This window comes from Hippocampus zosterae, chromosome 17 (assembly GCF_025434085.1).
Source record: "Hippocampus zosterae strain Florida chromosome 17, ASM2543408v3, whole genome shotgun sequence".
NCBI lineage: Eukaryota > Metazoa > Chordata > Actinopteri > Syngnathiformes > Syngnathidae > Hippocampus > Hippocampus zosterae.
The window spans coordinates 7,623,535-7,650,261 of NC_067467.1; the positions used below are offsets into that span (position 1 = coordinate 7,623,535).

The 26,727-nt window shown below is 44.5% G+C and overlaps 3 protein-coding genes across 6 annotated transcripts in view; 1 reads left to right on the top strand and 2 right to left on the bottom strand.

The window, feature by feature from the left end:
* The first annotated feature begins 1,375 nt into the window (after positions 1 to 1,375).
* Positions 1,376 to 11,930, top strand: mylk5 (myosin, light chain kinase 5). The gene is made up of 17 exons (XM_052048234.1): positions 1,376 to 1,614; positions 2,944 to 3,087; positions 3,680 to 3,832; positions 3,947 to 4,114; positions 4,844 to 4,879; positions 5,184 to 5,311; positions 5,568 to 5,721; positions 5,805 to 6,104; positions 6,317 to 6,422; positions 6,694 to 6,897; positions 7,559 to 7,776; positions 8,306 to 8,429; positions 9,266 to 9,418; positions 9,504 to 9,633; positions 10,193 to 10,280; positions 10,357 to 10,497; positions 11,224 to 11,930. The coding sequence occupies exons 1-17, from the start codon at positions 1,509 to 1,511 to the stop codon at positions 11,433 to 11,435; spliced, it is 2,565 nt and encodes an 854-aa protein (XP_051904194.1). The 5' UTR covers positions 1,376 to 1,508; the 3' UTR covers positions 11,436 to 11,930.
* On the bottom strand, positions 11,800 to 14,819 carry si:ch73-141c7.1 (coenzyme Q-binding protein COQ10 homolog, mitochondrial). The gene is made up of 5 exons (XM_052048235.1): positions 14,584 to 14,819; positions 13,771 to 13,923; positions 12,635 to 12,827; positions 12,399 to 12,500; positions 11,800 to 12,135 (listed from the first exon to the last, which is right to left on the bottom strand). Exons 1-5 carry the CDS (start codon positions 14,685 to 14,687, stop codon positions 11,983 to 11,985), a joined length of 705 nt encoding a protein of 234 aa, XP_051904195.1. The 5' UTR covers positions 14,688 to 14,819; the 3' UTR covers positions 11,800 to 11,982.
* Positions 14,820 to 15,504: 685 nt separating this feature from the next.
* hsd17b1 (hydroxysteroid (17-beta) dehydrogenase 1) overlaps positions 15,505 to 26,727 on the bottom strand; it is a 28,812-nt gene continuing 17,589 nt past the window's right edge. For 3 of the 4 annotated variants that reach the window (XM_052048887.1, XM_052048886.1, XM_052048888.1), the window contains 9 exons: positions 25,502 to 25,620; positions 24,629 to 24,746; positions 23,954 to 24,054; positions 17,507 to 17,604; positions 17,107 to 17,268; positions 16,679 to 16,858; positions 16,298 to 16,391; positions 16,042 to 16,225; positions 15,506 to 15,878 (listed from right to left, as the gene is read on the bottom strand). In XM_052048887.1, coding sequence (XP_051904847.1) covers positions 15,723 to 15,878; positions 16,042 to 16,225; positions 16,298 to 16,391; positions 16,679 to 16,858; positions 17,107 to 17,268; positions 17,507 to 17,604; positions 23,954 to 24,054; positions 24,629 to 24,746; positions 25,502 to 25,620 — 1,212 coding nt within the window. In that variant the 3' untranslated portion in view covers positions 15,506 to 15,722. Of the gene's footprint in view, positions 15,879 to 16,041; positions 16,226 to 16,297; positions 16,392 to 16,678; positions 16,859 to 17,106; positions 17,269 to 17,506; positions 17,605 to 23,953; positions 24,055 to 24,628; positions 24,747 to 25,501; positions 25,621 to 26,727 lie in introns of all 4 variants that reach the window. The other variant, XM_052048889.1, reaches the window with a different exon arrangement.

Here is a 26,727-nt window from a genome sequence, read left to right on the forward strand (position 1 = left end):
AGGGGGACCACTTGGCGGAGGTGGTGGGAGAGGCTCCAGACTCTGTTGTGTCTGGTCAGAGGTGATGCAACCCCCCAGCGGAACACCGTTATGCAAACATCAACTAAAGATTTGAAGCCATTTTTTCCCCAGGGGAAATAACGCAAAACCAATTATGATGTTTGAGGGTCAAAAAAGTTGTTTGCTACCACAGTATGTGGAAAGTGCCACACGGTAGAGATAAAGGTTGCTTACTCACTAACCGCTATTAATATGAACGAAAGAGACATTATTATAAAGCTGCTTTTTTTCTAGAATCACATTTTATTTGGACTAAAATCTCAAATACAGGATTTAAAAAAATATATATATATACTGTATATCTATATATATATTGCGTGTCGTCCCGCACGCGGTCTGTCCTTCCGTCTGTCCCTTTTCAAAACGTACCTACTTCACCGCGCCGCTGCGCGCCGCCACTGCGCCGCCACTGCGCCGCCACTGCGCCGCTCAGGCAGTGGCTCACTACGATCGCGCGGGCATCTTAGCGAAAAAATGTTGTCTACCCACAAGCAATTGTTAGTTATTTAGTAGAGCTAAACATCTCTTTATTTTCGCGATAAGCAATGAAGATGAACAAAAAGTTGAACCAAGCAACAACACTTTTGTGGGCCGAAGGCCCACCTTACCAGCCTTCCGCAGGAACTAGCTGATGAGCCGCCCGGAGGGCGGCGAACCAGCTAGTACAGTATATATGAAAAATCATAGTTGTAATTTTAAAAGTCATATTACAAAAACGTTTTGTTTTTTTTAAACAAATACTTGTACATAATAGTCATTGCTGAGATGCATGAACAGCCTCTTTGTATTTTCCGCCTTTTTCGGTCAATGTTTGATTTGAGTCCTTTGCGGTCCCTGTGAGATCACTGGTGTGGAATTTTGAGCACGGGATGGCAGATTCCTGAGTGCCATGACCATAAAAGCCAGTTGAGTTGCCACCTCAAGTGCAGATGTTCTCCACGGTGGGAGGAAAGGAAACACCTCCCCAAAGGCATCTGCTCCAGCATGTGGATGATGCCGTTATAAAACAAGACGTCACATCTCTCGCTCTTAAGAGGCAGATGTCCACATACTTCAGAATTTATGAGTCTCCCACAGCTTTTACAGTCCACGGGTGGGTGATGATTCACCTAACCCACCCAACAAGCCACCAACACACTTTTCTGCTTGTTAAAGTGACCCCCAGCAAATGAGTGAAAAAAACGAGCACAATGAGACCTTTGCCTGGCCGGCTCTTGATAAATCTCCACCTCTTGTTTATATGCTGAAAGGGTGCAGATAAGGTGTTTGCAGCATGCAGGTTGGTGGTTGCACACCTGGTTGGAGGGTGGAGTCAGTAAGGAGGGTATGAGGAGCGACTGCAAGCCGGCTTAGTTTTGTCACACATCGACTGCAAGACAGGAAGTCAAAAACCGGGCTGGGGAAATGAGAATCTAAATTCAAGCAGACCACAAGAGGAAGCAGTCATCATGAGCGTGGACGCGGGAGCACAGCGTCGTTATGTGTCCACATTCAAGATGCAAATCCAGTCTAGGAATGTACCGAGAAGCAACGATAGAGTGACGCCAGATGCGGGTGAGGACGCTGCTTGATTGTTTTCTTGGAGGAAAGGCCTTGAAATAAGTGTGAGCATATTTGGTGCTTCACCTCAATGACAGCATGGCTTTGAGGGAGCAGCAAAATGAACTCAGAGGTTGACAGATATATCGTCAGCCCATAGGATGATGTCATTAAATTGATCGTGCAGCAATGAAATCGGACCTATCATTTCCAAGCAGTCAGTCTCCAGACGTAATCCCAATAGAGCACGCACTTTACCTGCCAGAAAGGAGAAGTACGTGGACACTATGAGCACCAGATGTCACAGTTTGGTTTTTGTTTTTTTTGGCTTTCGATATTATATTTAATACAGAGCAGCGGGGACAATAAGTGTAAGGTAATAGACAGGCCAAGTCAGTCCTCTGCTAAACCCTTTTGAGCAAGCAATTTACCTTGCTTGGTACCCATACTCTGCATTTTGTGCAACAAATGGAGACGTTGTCTTGTTTTACTATTTTTTTTTTTTAATATATATTAAATACAGAGGTTTTCGTCAATCGACAGACTCAAACCCTATAGAGCACACCAGTGGACACCTCTTCTGCATTATGGGCACCAGATGGCACTGTTTTTTTTCCCTTGGCATCTTTCATATTTAATACAGAGTAGCGATTCAACGGTTGTATGAATAATGAGCATTCTTTTAACAATGCAACATTTTGGCCACCCCAAATGACCTTCCACATCCCCGTTCCGTGTGTGTATCCTCGACACGTCTCTGCACTTATCTTCCCTAATAATGCTCTTAGTGGTGTTATTTTTGTTGAAAGCAGCGACAAGTTGAGTCAAAGTGCTCCCTTCAGCCTTGAAAGTGATACAGTCCCGATGTCAACGAAGCGGCAAAGACGCTGCCGACAAACCCCTCGCAACTATGCTGAAAAGGTCAACACATAACACGAGTGTTGTGTGTTGACATCGCTTATTGTTGACGGTTGTTCTGCGTTTCTTGCAGCTAGATGGCTGGCCGTGCGGTGTCCTGTAAATGGTTTATCGATGGTTAATAATTAGTTTCTGTTAAAAAGTCGAAATGACTCATTTGATTAAAAAATGGTGAGGTGCCGCTTGCCAAATAGTGATCCAACATGAAATAGTGCTGCTTTTCTCTAGAGCACGCCACAGAATGGAGTAAAAGGTGACTTTAACTTCAATTTCACGTGTTGAACTTCCTAAATAATAGCGAGCCTTGGTTTGAGGTTTTACCGATGTGCTTTAACACAGTACGGCACAAGGCAACTATTTAGCATAATCTGCAGGTGTGTACAGTAAACGGTTATATTGACATTCTCTGTTTTGCGTCCTGTCCAGAAGTCCCTCCCCTTCGCCAGCGCACCGACCCGCCTGTCTTCATGCAGCCGCTGCAGGACTGCTATGTGGATGAGGGTGAGGATATCACCCTAGGTGCCGTCCTCTCTGGGAGTCGACCCATCAAAGTCACATGGTTGCACAACGGTGAGAATTGACACAAAGCGATGGCTGCCAAAAAACGAAAATAGATAGGCGCGATAAAAAGTAATCCATCAAAGGATTGCTTTTACCGCAGTTGACTTGGCCTCCTCCATCATCTAAATGTGTTCAAAATGATCAGGTTTCACGCTTGGCTGTTGAAAAATGGTTCCAAAATATTATCAGGAGAGGGAATCGAAACAGATACTAAATCCGCTTTCAAGTCTGGAGAAGCCATGGCTGAAAACGCAAAGGAAGTCAACGCAGATATGGTAAAAAGACCCGATAAAAAGTCATTGACGATTCAGAAGGGGCTCGGTCATTGTAATGCTTGCAGAATGAGAGAACTCACGTCATTGTTGTCCCAAAATGCACAACAGCCAATGGGGACAGGCAAACATGCTAACGCAGAACTCGCGGTAGCTGACAGAAACCTGAGGGGATTTCCCAGGAGAACGGATGGGCAGAAAGGGCAGAAACATGTGATCAATTCATAGAAAAGCAATCGATGACTAATAGGCTTCTTCCCTCACCATAAAGAAACATGGACTCCTGCTTCTGAACATTTGACCATTCTTCGCTCGTTCCTAAATGGCAGGTGAGGTAGCCCGTTTCGGAATCCCCACACTGGACGGCGACAACGTAAGCTTGGTTGTGCGCGAGTGCCTGCCAGAGGATGCTGGCGCGTACACCTGCGTGGCGGAAAACGCGGCAGGGAAGACTTCTTGTTGTGCCGCCGTGTTTGTTACAGGTGAGGACCAATGAGGGAGCATCCCGATATGAATAGTGTTGTTGTCATCTATTGCACTTGTTGTCTTGTCAAATTATTCAACTCTTATCTTGTATGACCGTTTTCTGCCAACAGACTTTGAAACTATTTGTAGCATGCGGAGTCGAGCTCATGTAAATAAGAGCATTATGGGAAGCGGGAAGCCACTTCAGCCTCCTCAGGAGGTTCAGCACAACTCCAAAGGATCCACTGTCACCTCTCCAAACAGCTCTGATCTGCAGAGTGCAGTCTCTTCTCCACGAGGTTAGAATTTTATGGGCTTGTTGATAATTCAGTCCGCAAAGCCGGTTCAGCTGAACAACCTTCACTTTGGTTGTCATGCCTACCAAGATGGGACCCACAAAAAAGTCCTGGGACACCTTGCCCAAAAAGAAACAGGAAATCTGCGATTTTGGTTTGAAGAGGTTGACTTGCACCCTTGAGAATGTTTTTTTTTTTAATTCAGACCTTTCAGACCGAGTTTTGGTATGCATATCTATTATGAGCAGAGCTCATTTCCCAAAGAGAGAAAAAAATCTTAGCTCAAACGTATTGGCTTGCGAGGGCTCTCCAGAATTTTGCGGGGGACATTCAGCTGTTGAAGGCAGTTTTACTTAGCAACCTGAACATTGTTATACATGTCTGTTCGGGGAGACCCACAAAAGGTCTCTAGGAGGGTTTTTTTTGTTCACTCCCAACAGTTGTTTTGCTGAACAGCATATAATTTACTAAGGCATGACTAGACCCCAAAAAAAGAACCCATTTTGACCATTTCCCGGGGTCCTCCAAAAATGGAGGAATTGACACTTGAGCAAATGTCTTGAGGAAGCAAAAACAGGAAAAGGCATCATCTCCGGTGCTTGTGTGAGCGCCACACAATGCAGAGATGTCAAGGAAAGAAAGATTACAAGTGCCATGTAGGGAAGTCAACGCGACTATGCCACACCTCCACCATCCCTTCTTTTCAAAAAGCATCTTGCCTTTCCCTTGCAGAGGTCCTTCCGAAGAAAAGAGCCAACTCTGGGACACGTAAGATTGTTATTCATTGCTTACTACTCCTTATGCTGTGACTTGTTGCGCTTCCTTGTACTCTATATGCGCAAGGAATTTTATTCATGGGTGTGTTCGGTAATAAATGCATAAAAGCCTCGGGGCGCTGACCGTGTCATCAAGAGGATGGTTGTTGAACCATACAAATAAATATTTTTATAAAATAAAAATGTAAGAGCTACAGAGTTGACAAGCAACTTATATTGATTATTGTCCCAGTAGTACCTGTTCTGTGTGTTCTGATAAAAAAAAATTATCTACCTGACACATATGTCACTCGCAGGTCCAATGTTGCACTTGGAGAACCCGCCTCACTTTGTGGAGGCCAGGGCGGGACACCCGGCACGCGTCACATGTCGATTTACCGGCAGCCCCCCTGTGGTGTCCTGCTGGATCCGGAACAAGGAGCAGGTGCTGTGACGTTATGGTCGTGTTGCACGAATGGCAACCAGTGGATGCAATTTGATTGTCCTTCCTGCAATCACATAGAACAGCATTTAATTTTTCTGCATAGATGAACAAAAGATATATTCGCAATCATGTTCAGACGATGAAGTATAACTGGGTAACTTCGGCTGCAACCCCGATGACCTCTCATGGAATGTGAACGATGTATGCATGTATTGACGATTGTGCATGTTGTTTGTTTTGGGTGACTATCTCACAGATAGTGGACAGTCCTGAGGTTTGGACAGAGAACTCTGACCAGAGCAGCACGTTGGTCTTTGCCGAGGCCGGAGCACAGCACACTGGCCGCTACACTGTAGTGGTCAAGGATCGTAGGAGCTCGGCCCAGCACACACTCACACTCTCCGTCATAGGTAAGGATACACACGTGCACAAAAAAACAAAACACGCACGTCGCAAAAAATGCAGCAATATCTGTGAATGTCCTGCTCCCCAGACAGGCCGCAGCCACCCGCCTCCTGTCCTCTGGTCTCCCTGGTGTCCCCCGGGAGCTTTGTGCTGTCCTGGTCGGGGCCCTGCTACGACGGCGGGAGCGCCGTGCTGGGCTACGTGGTGGAGGTCCGACCCGAGGGCCGGGAATGGAGTGAGCTCACAGCCCAGTGTACGAGCACGTCGTACCGGGTGTGCAGCGGCCTGCAACCCGCGGAGGAGTACTGCTTCCGAGTTAGGGCCTACAACGCGGTGGGGGTCAGTGAGCCCGGACCAGCATCGCCTGGGGTCAGCATGGACCACGAGGGTGAGCGCTTTTATATAAATGTATGCTTATGATTGTTTGTATTCTCGTTTTTCTCAGTCGCTTTGGTACATTTCTCTGATCAGAATTGAAACTTGCAAAACAGCAAGTGCATTTTTCCAAAGAAATTGTACAAATGGCAAAGCGCCATGGTTCCGTAGAAAAAGCCATGTTCTTTCTCAAGAGGACTTAGTTGCTGCTTGTTATCCATCCAGATTCTGAGGAAGCACATGAGGAAGTGGAGAGCCCCGAGGCCTTCGTCTCTATCGATTCCGCGCACAAAGTCACAGATCATTACGATGTTCAGGAGAAGCTTGGAATGTGAGTTTTTTTGTTTTTTTTTTGGTGCGTGTGCGGGCACATTTTAAGCCAAGGGTAGAAATACGGAGGCGTAGATCTACCCTTTTTTTCCTTTTGCGACAGTGTACACTTGCGGACAAAAGTACTGAGACACCTCATGATCAATTATTAATCAGTTTGTACTGGAACTGTTTACAGTGAACCCGCACCATACAAAACTCTGTGATTAATTGATCCCATCTTGTCAAGGACACATGTCCCGAATACTTTTGTCCATTGTCCACTTCGCCAGGGGTAAGTTTGGCCTGGTGTTCAAGCTGAAGCATCGGCTGAGCGGCCGCGTGTGCGCCGGAAAGTTTTACAAAGGCCGACGCACCAAAGAGAGGGAGGCGGCCCGCAAGGAGATCGAGCTAATGAACAAGCTCCACCATCCCAAATTGGTCCGCTGCCTGGCTGCCTACGACCACAAGCCTGACATAGTCATGGTCATGGAGTTGTAAGTACCGTTGCACTACTTTTATACACATTTTCATTAGGTTCACCGGCACGAATTAAAGGTCAGGGTTGAAGTAAACTCGGCCAACCATCTTTTGAGTAATACTTAATTTTTTGAATTTTTTGGGCTAATTTTTTGAATGAATCATTAGAAGTGTGTTCGGAAGTCGATGAATTATCCATCCATCCATTTTCTGATCCTCTTATCCTCACGAGGGTCGCGGGCGAGCTGGAGCCTATCCCAGCTGTCCTTGGGCATTAGGCGGCGTACACCCTGAACTGGTTGCCAGCCAATTGCAGGGCACACGCAGACGAACAACCATCCGTGCTCACACTCGCACTTGGGGACAATTTGGAGTGTCCAATCAACCTGCCATGCATGTTTTTGGAATGTGGGAGGAAACCGGAGTACCCGGATAAAACCCACACAGGCAAAGGGAGAACATTCAAACGCCACACAGGATGGCCAGAGCCAGAATCAAACCCTGCACCTCTGCACTATGAGGCCGACGTGCTAACCAGTTGACCACTGTGCCGCCATTCAATAAATTATATTTCAATGAATTTCTTATGAAAGGTTGAAATGCAAATGAAAAAAAATTTGGGGCTCCTTCACTTACGCTCTAAAAGCATGCACAGCGAGAATGAATGTTTGTGTGCAGCATCGCAGGCGGGGAACTCTTCGAGCGTATAGTGGATGACAACTTTGAGCACACGGAGCCAGCTAGCGTGCGCTACGTGCAGCAAATCCTGCAGGGTGTCTCCTTTATGCATCGGCAGCTCATCGTCCACTTGGACCTCAAACCTGAGAACATCGTGTGTGTCGATACCAGCGGCACCGCTGTCAAGATCATTGACTTTGGATTGGCTACCCAACTCGGTATGTTGGTTCACGCCATCAGCTGCACCCGAGGAGATATATTGGGGCTTTTTCTCTGAGTCAATTCCTTTGTCCCAATCCCACTGGAATTGTGAATATTCTTTTTTTCAGGCTGTCAACCAGGTTGGAAAGTTGAATTCATTTTACTGAAGTCATCTAATCACATGTGTTTGGCATTTTGTTTTCCAATTGGACAATTTACAGAGGATTTCCATTTGCTCATCTGCTGCCTATAATGGACTTTGATTGCACTTTCATCCTACTATATTCGACTGCAAAAATATTTAGTCGTTTAGTCCCTGAACCATACTCGGTTTTGGTGTACTGTCTCGGGCAAATTTCCCCACCCCTTTGTTCTGCGAGGCCAATGAGCTTTGGTTACCAAGACAATAGGGGGAAAGGAGCCCTATGAAAGGCAGCTCCTGAAGATTTACTTGGTTAATTTCACGCTAGATGGGAAGGCAGCCACTCCAGAGACGAAATGAGTCGCTAAAATTTCCATGATATGTTGGTTTTAAATGTTTGACAGATGGAAAGACTGATCTACGGGTGATGCAGGGGACCCCGGAGTTTGTGGCCCCTGAGGTGATCAACTACGAGCCCGTTTGCTTGGCCACAGATATGTGGAGCATCGGCGTCATCTGCTACATATTGTAAGTGGGCAGCATTTGGCCGTGACCCCGTTCCATTCTCACTCTTAGATGCAAAGCTCGCCACGAGGAGTTGAGTGATAGTGGGCGACCTTTGGACACATACAGGATGTCGCATTCCTGCACCGTCTTAGAGCAAGGCCAAAACAGATTATTGTACAAGCACAATGGATAGATTTCATTTTCATCCATGATTTGAAAGAAAAACAATTGCATAAGAAAAGAAAGGGGAAATATATGGTAACGATGATTTCATTCTTTATTTTGGTCAAATGTGATATGAATATTATATTTGTATTTTTCACATTTTTATAAATGATCTATTTTAAAACACTGTGAAAATATGGATTAGGTGATTTTTTTCCCCAAATAGAAATTGGCCAATCAAACAAGGCAAAATTACGTACGCATTTAAATTTCCTTATTTTTCTTTTTATTTTTCCCTTTTGTTTTTTCTATTGCTCTTTTTCCTCTCTTCTTTTTGTTTTTCCATTTTTCTTTGACACTTATTTCTTTTTGTGTTCTTTTACCGTTGTTTCCCCCTTTCTTTTTGTTGTTTTCCATTTTATCATTTTCTCCACCTTGTTGATTTCTTTTTTCTTTCTCATTCTTTTTTATCAGTTTTTGTTATTCTCCTTCTTCCTTTTCATTTTAGTGTCATTTTTTTAATTGTTCCTTTTTCTTTTTCCCCTTTCTAAAATACAACAGCCTTTTCTGCATCTTAGCTGCACGATTAACTTCATAAAACCAGCCTAGACTTGTTATTGCCACCAAGTGAACACATGATAAATTTGTATTACACATTCCTCTGCCTGTCTCTCCGTGCTGTGTATTTGCAGACTAAGCGGCGAGTCGCCCTTCCAGGGAAGCAGCGACGCTGACACGCTGGCATTGGTAACGGCGGCCCACTGGGAGTTTGACGAGGAGAGCTTTGAGGACATAACTGACCAGGCCAAACTTTTCATCAGCTCCTTGCTTGAGAAAGATCCCAGGTGATCTCCAGACACTTTACTCGGTGCATGCTATAGTGTGCAGGTGTACCTAAGAGTGCAGTCTTTTCCTGTGTCCGTCTCCTAGACAACGCATGTCCAGCGAAGACGCCCTGGCTCACGCGTGGATGGCGGCGTTCGACTCGGGAACCCAGGCCTCCACCAAGAGTCTTCCCAAGGAGAAGATGAAGCGCTTTCTTGCCAAGCAGAAATGGAAGGTAAACAGCAAATGTTATTATGGGAGACATTCATTTTATTATTCATTCATTCATCTTCCGAACCGCTTGATCCTCACTAGGGTCGCGGGGGGTGCTGGAGCCTATCCCAGCTGTCTCCAGGCAGTAGGTGGGGGACACCCTGAACTGGTTGCCAGCCAATCGCAGTTCATTTTATTATTAATGTTTATTTCGCAGCTTCGTGCATATGATGCAAACCTATATGCGTTTGTTCAACGCCATAGTATCTGTGACGTTTAAGGCATGTGTGGAAGTCACCGAATGAGAATGTAGGGTTGGCTGTTAATTGTCTGAACCGTTAGCCAACTTGTGTATTGAGGGACGCTGTCTGTTGAGGCAATCAACAGGTTGTCGAAGAAGGCACTTGTGTATACTGATGTGTATGTTGTTCAATATAGTGATTGAAAGTGCACTGGTGGCTGTGTCGATCCTTGATCACCCGCGCAGGGATTACAATTTGTTGTAACTAATCGCGTGGGATACATTAAATTAGCTAATGATATTTACATTACCATGTCATCATTTTACTTGTGCTCAACAGAAAGCAGGCAAGGCCATGCTGGCGTTAAAGAGAATGGCTTTACTGAGTAAAGGGGACAGCACTTGTTCTCCCACCAGCGCCCCAGAAGGTGACGGATGATCTGGATAGCTCAGTATTTATTTTCTCATCAGCTGATTCACATCAATTCTTCCTTCCTGGCTCAGAATGCCCCATGACACCGGAGACAGAAGACGCCCTGCTCTCGTTAGAACGCAAGATGCAGGGACCCCCATGCTTCACCAAGACCCTGCAGAACCAGACAGTGTTCACAGGGGCCAGTGCTCACCTCGACTGTCACCTCATGGGTGAGCGCTACAGTAATGCTTTAAAAGCCGTTTTTCCACATAAATGTGAACAAACAAATGTGACAAAACCGTTTTTTATGATTGCAAAAAATGTGTGACTTGGTTGGAAGTTAGTCTTTGTTGTACCTGAAAACAGGTATGTTAGTTTTGTGATTGCGAAAACATGTCCCTCAGTAGGAAATTTTGTCCTGCCGGAAGGTGAAAGGTAACCGCTTTTGGTCAGCTTTTTCAATGCAATTGACGATTGGCAACTTAGAGTGTAGTCCAGCTAGCTACTTAGCATCGCTAGTCAATTATTAAAAAAGAATAATACACTCTATATAGCGAGGATTAAACATAAATAATATGGCTAAAGCATACATTTATTCGAAAGCAACAGCACGAGAATAAAATGGTTAAGTTATCCTTGAGTCACAAGCAACTAGCTAGCTAGCAATGTTAGAATTATCACAGGTGTACCAAAAAACGCAGTTAACAGTTTGTTGTCAGCTATATACAAAACTACCAAATCGTAATTGTACAGGAAAGTTCGTTACTATTTGTGTTGGCTTATGAGCTAAATAATTGATTAAATAAACTCATTATCTATTATTTCTTACCTATCACAACTAACTAGTAAATGGTCCTTATAGAATATAATATTGCTGAAAAAATACTCAGACCTGTAATTGACTCACTTGTGTGTTGTTTCAATTGGACGAGTTTTATTATCTTCGTTGAATTTAGGATATCCCGACCCAGATGTGGTTTGGCTGTGCGGAAAGGAGCCCGTGGAGGAGTCTCCAACCGTCCGGATCGAGTACGAGGATGATGGCCGCTGCACGCTAATCCTCGCCGAAACGAGGCTACAAGATTCCAATATTTACACCTGCAAAGCCACCAATGACCACGGAGAGACTTCTTGCTCGGCGTCGCTCGTTGTCAGAGATTCAGACTAGATTTTGTTTTATACAGTCCACATCCCTCATGCGACAGCAACTTTTTAAATATACAGCTGAAATATTTTTAAAAAGCTTTTATATATAAATGAAATTGCTGAAGACATTACAATTGTAGAATTTTGTTCGGAAATTAAACTATATTCTTACTTAAACTACATTTTTGCGGATTAATTTAAATTTTATTTCAAATAATTTGCCGTGCAATTGGCTGGCAGCCGGTTCAGGGTGTCCCCGACCTCCTGCCCGAATACAGCTTGGATAGGCTCCAGCACCCACTGTAACCCTGTGAGGACAAAGCGGATCTGAAAATTGATGGATGGATGGATTTAAATAATTTTCCAAAAATAAGCCACAAGATGAGTCCTTTTAAAAGATTTTAATTGAAAAAAAACTGGAAGTGAACAAATAAAAACCATCAGCAATAAAATATGCACAAACAACCCAAGATCAATAAAATAGTGATGAATAAATATACAATTATTCAACATGAAACTATAGCTTTGTGTGTGTGCGTGTGTGTGTGTGTTGGGGGGGGGGGGGGGGGTCACGTAAGCCGCCGCCTCAGAGTCGCCTCCTGCTGGTGTCCGAAGAGCATGGCTGCACGTGACTCGAAGGCCCCGACCATTTGCTTGACCACCTCGTCAAAGAAGAGGCTGGCCAGCCGAGAATGAAGCAGTGACTTGAGCTCAAAAGACACCTGTAGCATGAAGGCAGGGCCACTGATGTTAGCTAACAAAATGTTTTTTCACCCAAAATGCCACTTAACTGAAATGCAACCACTTCCAGGATGCACATGTGAAGTTATTTTCAGCAGACAAGGACAGCAAGCTCATCGCTGCTAAATTTAGAAGGACAACGGAAACGCTCCCGTTCAGGCATCCCATGATAAATAAATACTCAGTCGAGGAAAGACCTTCACCAAGGCCTAACAATGAAATGATCATATGTGAATAGACTTACATAGAAATGCACTTTGCAAGAGTCCGGTATGTCTTCGGGTCCTGGCTCAAACCTCCAGATTGTCTCAAGATGGTTGAAGAGGGACCCGTCGGTACACAAGGCCTGTTGGATAACAAGGACCCATTCAAGGCATGTTTCTCAACAGTTGTGGAAAGTCGTAAGATGTCATATTCTCACAAAAGAGCATTTAAATGAACTATGTTATTAAGGGGAAATGCAATATTTTTGCAACTCACTCTGACTTGTTGGTTGGGGACGACGGTGACAACGGAGGTGTAACGCTCCAGCACAGGCGGGAATCCGATCTCCAGTTCGGCTCGGACGTCGCCGCCCTGGCCTCTGATAACGCGAGAGCTCTTGCACCAGGGCACGAAGTGAGGGTATTGCTCCACGTTGGACACCACATCGCACATTTGCTCCGGCGTGTACCTGGAAACACAACAAAGCTCACAATTAGAGTTCTCCAAGATGATGACATCATTTTCAGCTGATTGTCTGAAATTTTTATTATTTTGCTGGTTTTTAAAGATCATAAACTGACATAAGGTAGGCTTTTGCAGTCCTGAATGTGAATTTGAATGTGGCTTCACTTCACTCTTCCATCGCTCCCAATTTCCCCGCACAAAAAATATATATATATTCCCCATCTCACTAACGAATGTCCATGGTTGGATGCTAAGGCAGCTAGATTGCCAGCATGACTTATTCATGATGGAATATTGCCAAAAATAAAATATCAGTTTGTTTGCATGGTCACTTTGTACTGCACCGCTCATACACTATAAAAGATTGTTCTTGTTTATTTAGTTTAAAACAGTGTTGCACTATCATAACAGCCATAATAACGTATCATATTCAAATGTTCATTCATTCATTCATTCATTCATCTTCCGTACCGCTTGATCCTCACTAGGGTCGCGGGGGGTGCTGGAGCCCATCCCAGCCGTAGGCGGGGGACACCCTGAATCGGTTGCCAGCCAATCGCAGGGCACACATAGACGAACAAACATCCACGCTCACACTCACACCTAGGGACAATTTAGAGTGTTCAATCAGCCTGCCATGCATGTTTTTTGGAATGTGGGAGGAAACCGGAGAACCCGGAGAAAACCCACGCAGGCCCGGGGAGAACATGCAAACTCCACATAGGGAGGCCGGAGCTGGTATCGAACCCGGTACCTCTGCACTGTGAAGCCGACGTGCTAACCACTGGACTAAAGGGCCGCCCATGTTCAAATGTCTTTATTCATATTTTTTTTTCTTAATGCATTACATGTACCGGTACTCAAAATGAAATGACATGAGTGGGGTTTTTTTTTCTCTATAAACAAGGCCACAGTGTTAATCTCAGAGCGAACTACGAGTCACTCACCCTACGGTCCGGCTCTCGGCGTACTCGGTTCTGCGGCGAGTGCTGGGCGCAGCCAAGTTGATGAAGGTGCGATGGGGTGTGTCGATGGGGAAGGAGGCGTACTGAGGCAGGGTGGTCCTCCTCAACGTCAGGAACCCACCAGGACAAACGTGTCTTGACAGAAAAGAGAATACACCAATCAAAATGTGGGTGTGCTATGCTATCAATTTGTATAGTACAGAGATGTCATTTTAAATCCTTGAAATTACAACTCCTGATGTGTGTCAGAAAACTCCCAGGCATCCCTGCCATCATGGACTCCTGTAGGGATTCTTCAGGGAGCCTCTCCAGTTCACAACCATCATGTTGTCCACTTCTTCAAAACATGTCCCTTTATTGACTCTCTTGGGAGTTTGGGAAAAATTAAAAATAAAGTAATGAGGTTGAGCCAGTATTATATTATCCTAGGGTCAGGATCTTTTGGATGCTAAGGCCATGGTGAAGCAGTTGCGAGTTGACCTGCCACAACTCTCGCCTCTTCTCGCACACTGGATGAAACAAATGTCACAGGGCCTTTTTGTCAGACTGCCTTGTTTATTGTCTGATCCAGAAAATTCATTTGTGACATCGGTCCTGGAACCTCTCTGACAAACCTTTCTATAGTGATATGGCATCATAGAGTATTTTAAGCTAAAGATATTTGTAAATCACTTTGTTGTGGCGCAAGCAACATCAATCAAGAGAGCTGAAAAAAATACATAGTAACAATAAAAGACCGAATTTGATGATTTTTCAGTCAAAACTACCATCGCTGTTCCTTTTTTGTGTGCTCACCTGACATTTCCTCGTTTGGAGTTTCCCCGAATAAACTTGTTCGAGTGGACTTCAAGAACATCCAAAAGCGTCCCGACGAGCCGTTGAGTTGACTTGTGGTACATTGCCGTTGCCTATCGATTAAAAGAAGAATAAAAATCAAACTACATCAAGTTTCCCCCAAGGTATTTTGGCCAACGTTCCCATCGCCAACCGGCTGTTTTTACAACTCCGGAATGAGACCGCCCTTCACTATGTTGACGTCATGCAGTCCTGACCAATCACAGCGCGAGGCTGGCAGATTTTCATATATTTTTTTTGACTCCAAATGAATCATTTGATGACGAATAATGACGCAACAGTTTCATGAGCACTCGACGTCACAATCATTTAATTTTTTTGAACTACTTAACACATCCATTATTCTGGTTTTACTTAATCCATAATTGTTGTAATTACATTACACTCTACAACGAATAATAATACTTATAATAATTTAATGATCCCAACTGTAAATGTTGCATCTCAAAATTGTGGAAACTCTATATTGTTGTGGTCACAAAAAAAGAACCCAATTTAATTTTAATAATGTAACCGAATTATGAAATCGGTGTTGTCACAAGAATTTAGGAGAAGGTATTTATTTTGGAGATTAATTACCATCCACCAACACCCAAAATTGTTGATAATCTGGGAAGAATTAAGTAAATGTTTGGATTATGTAGGTCAAGTACTTTAAAAAAAAATTGAAAGAATTTTAAAAACGTGTTTTTGATCAAATGACCAACAGTGTGGCTTTGAGGAAACGCATGACGGGAAGTTGTGTGTGTGCGAGTGATAAAAGTGGACTTTGCTTCTACTGGGCTCAGCTACACTCAAATATACTTCATAGCGAGGCATAATATATACTGTATATAAAAAAAAGAAAGTACCACATAATCAAATAACTTTACTCAAAAAGTACATTCAAATATTCAGCACACCAAAACTGATTTCTATACCTTTTCTAAATGATATCATTGATTAGTATTTCCAAGAAAAAAATTAATGTTTAATATCCGCTATTGCCTTCATGGAACTTGCTTTCAGGTTGCCCAACAACGGTGAGTCAACTTAATTTCCCCAAAATACAAATTGACCAAATGAACAAAACGCAGAGGTCACTGCTCATCGGGCGAGAAGATGAGTTTGCTCATGGCGCTGATGTACCGCAGGCCGTCCGGTTGTGTCACCTTCAGCTCGGTCAGAGGGGGCACCGCCCCGCTGGTGAAGTACCTGAAGGCCGGGCTGGGTGACTGCATGGCATCCAAAAATACCTGGCGAAAAAAAGGGGTGAGTCACTGTTGATAGTGTTCAACAGACATTCGCAGCTCAAGAGTCATCTTTATTACATATCTAGACTTGCACGCCACCTAAAAGAGAGCCATCTGAGCCTGAATTGGTTGCCATCAATCATTGTTTAAACACAGAATACTTCACCTTTACAATGTCCTCTGTGTCCTGCGCTGCGTTCTGGAAGACATAACTGCAATGATGCAGGTATCTCTCATACAGGCCCAACGTGCGCGCGTCCACATGCTGCAGGGACGGATCGCCAAGCTCCGCCTTCGTCAGGTTGACCAGGAAATTGGTGTTTACAGGGCCGCACTCGATCAGGCTGACACTAAAGCATAAGATGTTCATGAATCAGCTTCCTGAGGATGACGTAACGATTCAAGATGTTCTGGAGACTGACTAGATGTTGAAATGTTGCAGGAGAACGGCTAAACTCTCGCACGCGCCCTCGATGGCGAACTTGCTGGCGCAGTAGAGCACGTTGAAGGGCAGGCCTGTGAGACAAGACAGTGATAAGTGATTCAGAACAACTGATCCAGGAAATGATGCCTTTTCAACACAATGAAGCGCTTCAACTCACTTCAGCATCATTCCTTGGTACCAAGATACTACACAATGGCATCAAAGCAACACATTTGTCTAAACGAAGCTTCTGAACTCACTTCAACATAGTTCCTTGGGCCAAAAAGCTACATGAATGAATTAAATATGTGCATCAAATCAATAAAGGTTTTAAAAACTAAACTAATTCAGAGTGAGAGTCCGATTTGCGTGTTCTCACCGTGAAGGCCTCCAATGCTGCCTGTGACCAGGATACGACCATTACGCTGAGCCTTCATCCCGGGCAGGAAGGCCTTGATGGTCTGAATGGTGCCCAGAAGGTTGACTTCTAGAATTTGTTTCATGGAGTCCAGAGAGTGAGCCTCCAGTGGACCCATCAAACCCACACCGGCGTTACAGACTGAAAGAAACAATTAGACGAGTCGCTTATTAAAAAAGATATACTCAGGGAAAGTCGACAGAAAAAGAAACACTTAAGTACAGATACACCATCACAGCTGCATATAAATAAGTCACGAATAGTCAAAACAACGGTATCACGTTAAGGACGACGAATGCCGTCGTCGTCTGTTATTGACTTCAGATTCCGAATTCCTCTACTGTTTTGAACGGGGAGATTCCACTGTAGCCACAGCACTAAGAACGCACCGAGAATGTCCACTCGCTTCTCCGCAACCTTGTCCCTGGCGTCGAGGATAGACTGGCGGTCCGTGACGTCCATCTGAAGAACGTCCAGCGTGTCTTTGTGCAGGCCTTTGACGCTCTCTAGAAGACGCTCCTTCTTGGCCAGGTTCCTCATGGTGGCGTATACTTGGAAACACAGGCAAAGAAGCGTTGATTGGATGATGCATGTTTGTGGAAGGAAGTCGGTACCAGAAGAAAACACATTCAAACGAAGGAAGAACATCAAACTCTACACAGGAAGATCACAGTCGAGATATGAAGTCGGAATTCCGAGATTCGAACCCTGAACATTAGAACTGCATGGCATACAGGCTAATCCCTAGCATACCGAAACCCTTAATTGAAAAAATGAATTGCCATTCACCTTTAAATGTTTGTTCCGGGTCCGAAGCCAACCGGACCGCCAAGCTGAGGCCGATGCCGGAGGAGCAGCCGGTGATCAACACCACTTTCTTGTCCATGCTGCCAACGTTATGAGAGACAAGTGAAGGTTGTCTTTCTCCATCTATCGTCCGACCGCCCACCCTCCCCCCCTCCCCCAAGGCCACTTCATCCCCAAACATCTTCCCATTATCTGACACCTGCAGTCCTCCCATTACATTCCCACGTCCTTGTTGCCGGTGTGTTTTTCATGTTGAGTATGGGAAGTGCAGCACTTGATTTTGGGACTGTCAAGGACTGGGGGAGGCTAATAGCCGCGATGTCCAGAAGGGGGCAGCAGAACATCATGAAACATCCTCACAGTGAAAGGACGCTTCCTGTTGAGAGTTCAATTGAACAAAAAAACAAGATAGGTCGAGTTGATGGGGGGCCAAGGTAGTGTCAGAGAGTGATGCGGTTATTATTTACGCTTTTGTTTTTTGATAATCCATTGAAAAGTTCCATTTCTGAATCACTATTTCCAGCCTATCCAAGGCAAAGTTAATTTATTGGGGAATTTTATCGCTTTCAAGTAATCCTGTTCAGGTTCGTGGGTAGCTAGAATCTACTGCATCTGACCTGAGAGAATAACAACTATTCATTCTCACATTCAAACCGTCACCGAGTGGGAACTATTTAGAATTCTTGAAAGGAAACAAAGATTTCTTGTGTTGGATAGAGTACATATCGAGGCGAATCCAAATGGATGTTACACGAGCCTTACAGTTCTGAGTTTCTCGATTCAAATATCAGTTTAAAAATGTACCCAGCAGCATTATCAGCGGGTTAACACAAAGTTTTTTTTGTTGTTGTTTTGTTTTGTTTTTTTGGACGCAGTTACAAAACAGAGATTAACATTCATAATATGACCACTTAAAACAGTTGCACACAACATTCTCGGGGCAATAAAGAAGATGAGAAAGACCTCAAATGTGCTCCTTATGCAAGAGCGTTTTTTTTGGGGGGGGGGGGGTACAAAGGAATTGCACATCCCTACGGTGCATTGTAGTTGACAACAAAAGTGCTCGACTGGTACAAACACACCGGAGGAGCAGTAATTGTTTTATGTTTTAATGGGTAACAAATGCCTCACATGCCTTCTTGACGGGAGATGCGAACCAGTTCAAAAGAAAAACAGCCGGCATACCTGTCATAGCTGTTCGGTTTCACTAAATGATTGAGGGAAACTAAGGTGTCATTGACTTGTTTACCTGATGATTTTTTTTTTGTAACTAAAATTGGCACATCATGTGTTATGTTTAGCCTTGGAGTCGCTTTTATTTTTCTTGACTTCATGCGGCATTGGCACGCCACATGATGTGATGATACTTCTTTCAACTGCTTTCTGGACTTTTTACAAGCTGAATTGTGGAAAAAAAGAAAAAAATTTAAGTGGAAAAAGCAAGTTTCAACATTTACTTTTAAGAGTGAAGCCTGAACCGTAGAATATTGAAACAATCACCCGGAGTTGAATTTCTGACTACATTTCGTCAATTAAATCCCCCACGGCCTAGTTAGGCCCAAGTGGAGGTCTGGAAATACTCTATCAACACGTCCTGTAGAAGCGTTAAAACTTCTCAACTCCCGGGAAGTCATTCAACTGTTTGTTAGGAATGTGAGGCAACAGGTTGGGGTTAAAACAGAAGCATTCGGAGTATTGAGGGAGTGACTTATGCATACCGACATCTACCCAGTGTCAGGCCATGCGCAGCGCCTCTGGAAGCCGGTGGGTCACGTTGGAGCGAAGTGCTATTTAAAGGCGGACAAATGAAGTGAGCGCGTGGTGCGGCGGGACACAATGTGAGGTTTGTAGTACTTCCGAGTGGGAAGACGAGACAGGATGTCCGAGTGAAATGTCCAAGTTAAAGAGATGAAGATGTGTTGAGTCTAAGATAAGACAAGATAAGAAAACCTTTATTTGTCTCACAATGGAGAAATTCCCAACATGTGGTTATCTCGATGAAAGGAGCTGGTGTCGCGAATATGACCATTATGAGGCGTGTTCTGTAATCGGAATTGAAGTGTGTCTTGAGTTCAAGACACAACTAATGACAGCCTGTTAACTATCGTACCTCCCACGTACCGTTTTAAGGTGCCTCCCTCTGCCCTGTAGATTCCTATTCTTTGCCCGCTCCCTCGGTGAATTGTACACAAAACAAACTCTGAGTGAGAATAATGATAACGATAAAAGATATAGCGCAACAGCTCTGATCACAAGCTGCAATTGTAGACTGCTGAGCGCTAAAAACGTCCGGTGATGCAGGTCACACGCCACCGGTGGTTAAAGATTTACCTGCTTTATTTTATTTAATTTTTTTAATACTATTTGTGCAAATGAGAACGATAGGATGATTAAGGTGGAGTGTACATTAACACAAAAAATATATTACTAACATACACAAATGGTTGGTTTGTTGTTTTTTTTTCTCCCCTACATCCCTCGCGATCGACTTGGGACCGGCCCGCGATCTACCGGTCGATCGCAATCGGCATAAGGGGCACCCTTGATCTATCCCAAATCCCATTCCAAGGCTGTTAAGTGACAGGTAAGACTGGAAACACATAGGGTCATCTGCGCCAATCAGAAGCCTGAAGAAAGCCATGTCCAGAAAAGCCGATCTTGGCTCTCTGCTCACCATGCGTACCACTACCCACACTCTCGATTTCAACACTTTTAACCACTCCTTACTTTCAGTCAAGCTTCTATTCAGTTTTCTACACCAGCCGACTGGAACATTCTCCAAAAATAAAACTTAGCTTCACCCCAACGTCATCATTTAATCCTTTCAGGGACAGCGGTCATTGGAGTGGACAGCTTATCATGTTATCAGGTTACAGGGTGCATGAAAGGATTAAAAAGACGTGGTTGATGATACCAGAGCCCTTTACGTGATTGAATCGATGGACTGCATAATTTATGTCGCATTGTATGTAAGTTTGACCCTGGAACAACAAATCAGCGTTTCCCATGAGTATTTACCGTGAGTTGGCAAAGTTTATGACCTCGTCTCGCCTTACGTCTCAACTCTCTGTTCAGTTCGTGTTTTTGCTCCCTACAAGAGGCCAGAAATTCTGCAAAACCTGGAGTCTGTCCACATTTTTTTTAACAGTCTTAACTCTGTTTTTACGGGTATCCCTCCAGGGATTCTTCTTTTTCACGACTGTACGCATGAGCCACCAGAGTTCCCTGCGGCTCCTGCGCCTCATTTCCAAAACAAACGGTCAGACTTTGAATTTGAAGCTGCCCCTTCGTGAGATGGTAAAAATCGAAAATGGCCGCACCACTGCAAAAGGCATTAACAGATATGTTCCTGTGAGGATTGTGTGAGATCCCTCTCTCATTGGTGAGATGGTCTTCCACACACGAGAATGGGGCATGTTTCATGAAGAAAATTGACTGAGGAGTCAACGGTTCAACGGCAGGGGCGCATTGGGCTTTGTCGCTTCCTGCTATAATCATCACTGGGTGAAACAGGAGAAGACTTGTGGAAAGTCTGAATGGACCCTGAAAGTTCACGGTCAGCCTCTTTTTTTGGCTTCAAATCTCCAGAATCGGATTTCCTGAAACCTAAATGTTGACCCTTCCCCCAAAACGAGCTGCCAAATTCCCTTTGCTCATATCTTCCCAGGCATTTTGATATATATGGGTCGACATTTGAGGTTTTATACCGTGCTCTCGACGTCATTTGGAACCCTCGGGGCGCTTCCTTTAACCTGCCGCATTCAGCATTCCACAGAACCAGTTTGTTTATAAATCCTACAAGCGCCGGGAAAGAGCAGAGTATATGAAAAACATGGGAAGCATGCTCTTTTGTCTATTACCGGTACATGAATACTCAAAAGCGTTTCCTGTTCCTGCTCCAGCAACCGGCCTTTGTGATGCTAACGCTCATTTTGCTTCAAAGGGAGCTCTTGTAAAAAACAATAAAAATTAATACAAACAAATCAAGGAACCATTGCGGCCCGGTAGTCCAGTGGTTAGCACGTCAGCTTCACAGTGCAGAGGTACCGGGTTCGATTCCAGCTCCGGCCTCCCTGTGTGGAGTTTGCATGTTCTCCCCGGGCCTGCGTGGGTTTTCTCCGGGTGCTCCGGTTTCCTCCCACATTCCAAAAACATGCATGGCAGGCTGATTGAACACTCTAAATTGTCCCTAGGTGTGACTGTGAGCGTGGATGGTTGTTCGTTTCTGTGTGCCCTGCGATTGGCTGGCAACCGATTCAGGGTGTCCCCCGCCTACTGCCCGAAGACAGCTGGGATAGGCTCCAGCACCCCCCGCCACCCTAGTGAGGATCAAGCGGCTCAGAAGATGAATGAATGAATGAATGAAATCAAGGAACCAATGTGGGTAGCACTAAGCCTTTCAGGGACAGCGGTCACTACAGTGGACAGTTTATCATGTTGTCAGGTTATAGGTTATCGTTTTTGGGGCATGAAATGGTTCTATCCAATCGGCCTCTGTTCTGCGCTGCCCTGTGAGTGACCTGCTTGTCACTTCAAATTCAAACTCTCAAAGGGAGTGCACAAAGATCGGCGTACTTCTTTTTGGCCAGTTTCCATTTTTGATCCTCTTTCAGAAGACTTTTAGCTCATGGATTCCTATTTTGAGGAAACTGAAGAGAGACTTTGTGGTTGCAGACTCACGACTTAAGGCCACCTGGTTTGAGGAACTCCAGTTTTAGACCAAACAGGTCTGCGTTTTCAACCCGTGACGTGGCAACTGGCACAAGGCAGAGACAATCATGCGCCTCATGAGGTGAAACGAGGTGTGTTGTGGTGGCTCGGCTCGTGACTCAGTCGCGATGGCATTTTAACCAGTTGGCCAAGAAAAGAAGCCGTATTGTTTTTCACTGGGAACTTATCAGATCTTTGCACTATTTTGCATTAGTTCTTTTTTTTTCTCTTGCCAAGTCCCCCACCAACCCCCCAAGATAGTCCTTCACACTATACATTCTTGTCCTCTCGCACACGTTGAATCAGCATTACTCCACCCATCTCCCGGGCGGTTGCCGGGTTAGTGTCTGTTTACAACAGGCCAAACGAATACTTAAGTATGCAGACGCAGTACGCTCCTGAAAACAAGCCGACAATTGGCGGCATTTTTCGTTCACACGTGTTCCCAAAGATATGCAAAGACTCAACCTGTTTTCTCACTGGCACTCCAAAACTTGACATGATGAGCTAATGGAAGGCTCACAAAGTAGGTCAATGCTGACAAGGTGATCAACTGGATTGAATCTAATGAGTCTCTTATATTTTTACTCTCCTACTGTCACGACGGGGCCCGTCTTCATGTCTGTTTGCATTGTGCAGTGTTGCTATGCGAGTGGTGTAGTGCTTAATCAGGTTAAGCCGAGTTTATTTATAGATGTAGCCCTTCATCATAACAGATTCTCAAAGAAATTCACAAACCATTGACATCCTTTGGTCCAAAACCCGATCCTGGCAAGGAAAGGGAAGCGGTGGGGTTGGGGGGGGGGGGGCATTTGGAAAACAAGCCAAAATCCAGATGTCAGATGATGTTTTTTTTTTTTTGGTGGTTAAGAACGTACTGTTATCGAGCTCAATGTTCTTACAAGCAAACGTTTTGAATCATTAAAGCACAACAAACACGATTGTATTATGAAGGGTAATCTTGTACACAATGTATAATATCAGGGGACAGCTATTGAAAATGTTTGCTTTTCGACAACAGCAATCGATTATTTTTTTTTTGTTTACACGTCATCCTTCGTTATACAAGATGCTCACTAAATTCCATATAAATACTTCTTATTTTATTAGCCAGTGGGGAGGGGACTACTCTTGACAATACTGTGAACGGAATCCACTTCCTCTATGCCACGGCTGTACTTTCATTCTTGAGCTTTCAGTTCACTCGAGCGGAGAACACAATGACCGAGCAGCTTTTATTCTTCTCCGACACCACGGATGCATTTAGATCAATTGACGATAAAGTCCTTTGTCAGCCGCTCTGGGCCGCTAGCCCGGAGAGTCCCACGCTCTCACGGTCCATGGTTTATCCTCGTCATTACCACGACTAAATAGTTGTCTCGCACTCCGCCCAAACAGAAATGCTACCTGTCTTCATTGCTGGCGCAGTCCCGATGGTTGTCATTGTTTTGGTTTCTTATGACGCAGGGTTGTTATTGGGACATCGATTGGAGAGCGCTGAACTGCGGCAGTCAATATTTCCCGTTTTGTTTACGACCTCCGCCACAGTAATATTCAGTTTCAAGTAAAATTCAAAGTGGACTGCACTATAAGAAGCGCAACACGCCAAGTGGAATGTGACTTGGATCAACAACAATGAGCCAAGACGGGGTGAAAGAAAGCATGGCACTCAAAAGAAAATAATAATAATAATAAATGATGACACGAGATGAGACACACCTGCGCCAGACACGAGCAGCTGGAAGGAGCTGATTGGTAGACACGGGCAACCCGGTTGACTCGAGCAGTTGGAAACGAGAACCAAACGAGGCAGACGTACCCTGAAATAAAAGAATGGATTTATAATTCAAAATTCCACACAAAAAAAAAACCCTGAATGAGGCAGTCGAGCGTTTTTCGTAAGGCTGCTACCCAATGCAACAATCACGAACGACAAACAAGCGGCACTCGCATTAAGAAGCGAATCAACACATTTATTTAGAGATGTTCGCAAATAAGTCCCATCCTGACTAATGGTTTCAATTTGCATCTAAGTAGCAAAATTTAAAAAAATGTAGGTCAATCGTAATTCATGTCCACTGCTGTCACGTTGATCATAAATGATGTCAACAAGTAGTTTCAGGCCTCTGTGTCGCACAGTAGTTGGAGAGCTCCATTATGTAAGTTGGCTCATTTACACAACCTTAACCCCCACCCTACCGAGTGGAAGACGCATTCAAAACATTCCCAAGGACCATCTGGCTCTTATCACCTTTTCACATCACTTCCTCATAAAAGGCTCGTTAAGGGCCCACATACGTGCTTATCACGCACGACTCCCTATTCTGTCAACTCAGTGCTCGCCTATTTATTTTCATTTTATTGCCCGCGAGATGGATGACAACGTTACGCCACCTTTGTCCTCTTTCGAGCCAAACATTGCGACCCGCTGTCTCGGAGAGTTATTGGAAGATGAGCTGACATTGTGAGTCCAAGGAGGTCACGGCGACTTCTTAGACATCGTTGTGGGAGACTGGGGGAAAAAAATCCGTCTTGGGATTTTAAATCCGGGGAGCAAGGGTTTTGAAGAAATCACAGGGAATGGCCATCTGAGGCAACTCGTCAATTAATCAAACCTGCTGAGAATTACATAAAGGCTTCTCAGCGAAAAATTGAAGTGTATTTGGCAGATGCCATTAAGAGTTGTTATTGGGCGTGATGACTGTTGGTCTGTGATTTATGATGAATTCACAGTATGCAAAAGCCATTCCGAAAAGTTGCGTGCATGGCAAATTTTTCAGAACAGATCATGTCATCATGTGGCAGCCTGTTATATAACGAGCATCGGGCCATGGATATTTCCATTCCAAACTGATACAGTATGTGTTTTACCCGAGGAAAATTGGAAAATGTCAAGTCTGGCCAGACGGAAGACAGAACGATAGTAAACTCCAATTCATTACATCAATCCACAAGGGGATAAAAAAAAAACTTCAGCTAAAATGAGTCTTTTGTTGTTTGTCTTACAGCAGGTTGGGCATTTTTTGTACTCAAAGGCCATATTCTAGTTTTTTTTCCCCAATTTTGCCTTTCCTAAATGTTAGATTGAGATCATGGGATGTTGTCGGATGAAAAGAGCTTTATCTCTGTGAATTGCGGGCCTGTGATACAACATTTTATATTGATTTATTATTCTTACTATGATTAGTTCCTGTGAAGTTTCTAGACTAGAAACGGAATTGCCAGGTCATTCATAGAGTGGATAAAATTGGACAAAAATGTTCGTACCCCGGGCGGCTCGGTGATCGATTGGTTAGCGCCTCACAGTGCAGAGGTGCAGGGTTCGATTCCGGTTCCGGCCTCGTGCCCGAAGACAGCTGGGATAGGCTCCAGCATGCCCCGCGACCCTTGTGATGATAAGTGGATCAGAAAATTGATGGATGGATGGATGTTAGTACTCCTGTGTTAGTGAAAACAAAACAAAAAAATCATGAAAATCATCCAAAGACAATCAGACATTGGTTTTTAATTGTGGTAAAAGACAATTATTATAAAAATAATTGTACACCTAGAAAAGCATCTCATCGCAGGTGTCTTTAAATCAGTCTGTTGGCCTATTTAAAGGGTCGGGGGGCAAGTAGTCACTGTGTTGTTTGGTGGCGTGGTATGGAAATACACTTGAGTAAAACATTGAACTACTCCGAAGTGGCGTCTATGGGCCCTGATTTAAATCCCACTGAACATGAGCTGAAACATGCCGTCTGGAGAAACACTCTTCAAGTGTCAATGCAAGTGCTCGTTGGGCTGGATGAAAAAAGTGTAACGTATATGGACTTCTGATTCAGGATGGGGGTGTGGGCTGGGGGGGGGGGGGGGGTGATTCGACCGGAACATCCAAATCATTTTCACACCTATAGAATGGAATGGCTACATTGTCCAAATACTTTTGTCCGTGTAATGCAAGTCTTCCCAGACGGAGACCATCGCCTTCTCTCACCCTCGCCTCAAGTTTAGCAGGAAAGTGGCAACGGATTCCATCCAGCATTGCCCTTCCCGTGTCAGCGGGGAGTATTCCTTGAGATCCATCATATGGGCGTCACATTCTTGGCATGCCCGAGCTTCGCCGCCGCGACGCTCACGAGACCTAATAGTCAAACAGCTGTTGACCGCCGACGCTCTCGTTTCCTGTGAGAAAGACGCTCACTGAGCAGAGCGTCCATCCAAAGAAAGGGGCTCTTGTCTGCGAAAACAGGCTCGGACATGAATGAAGAAGCGATGAAGTCTGTCCAATTTTCACTGCATCATCAGGACTGATAAAGATGAACGGATGGCGTAGAGTTCTTAAGATCACAAGGCGTAGTTTCAGATCTGGGGCTTTCGATGAGGACCACCAGGTCTTGGTTAGACGTCGGGATGGAGGGCAGGTCTCGATGTTGCTCAATCTGAATCCCTGACAGTGTTTTATGTTCCCCATTCAAGCTGCAACAAGGAGCTCCAGAGTTCCCATTTAACAT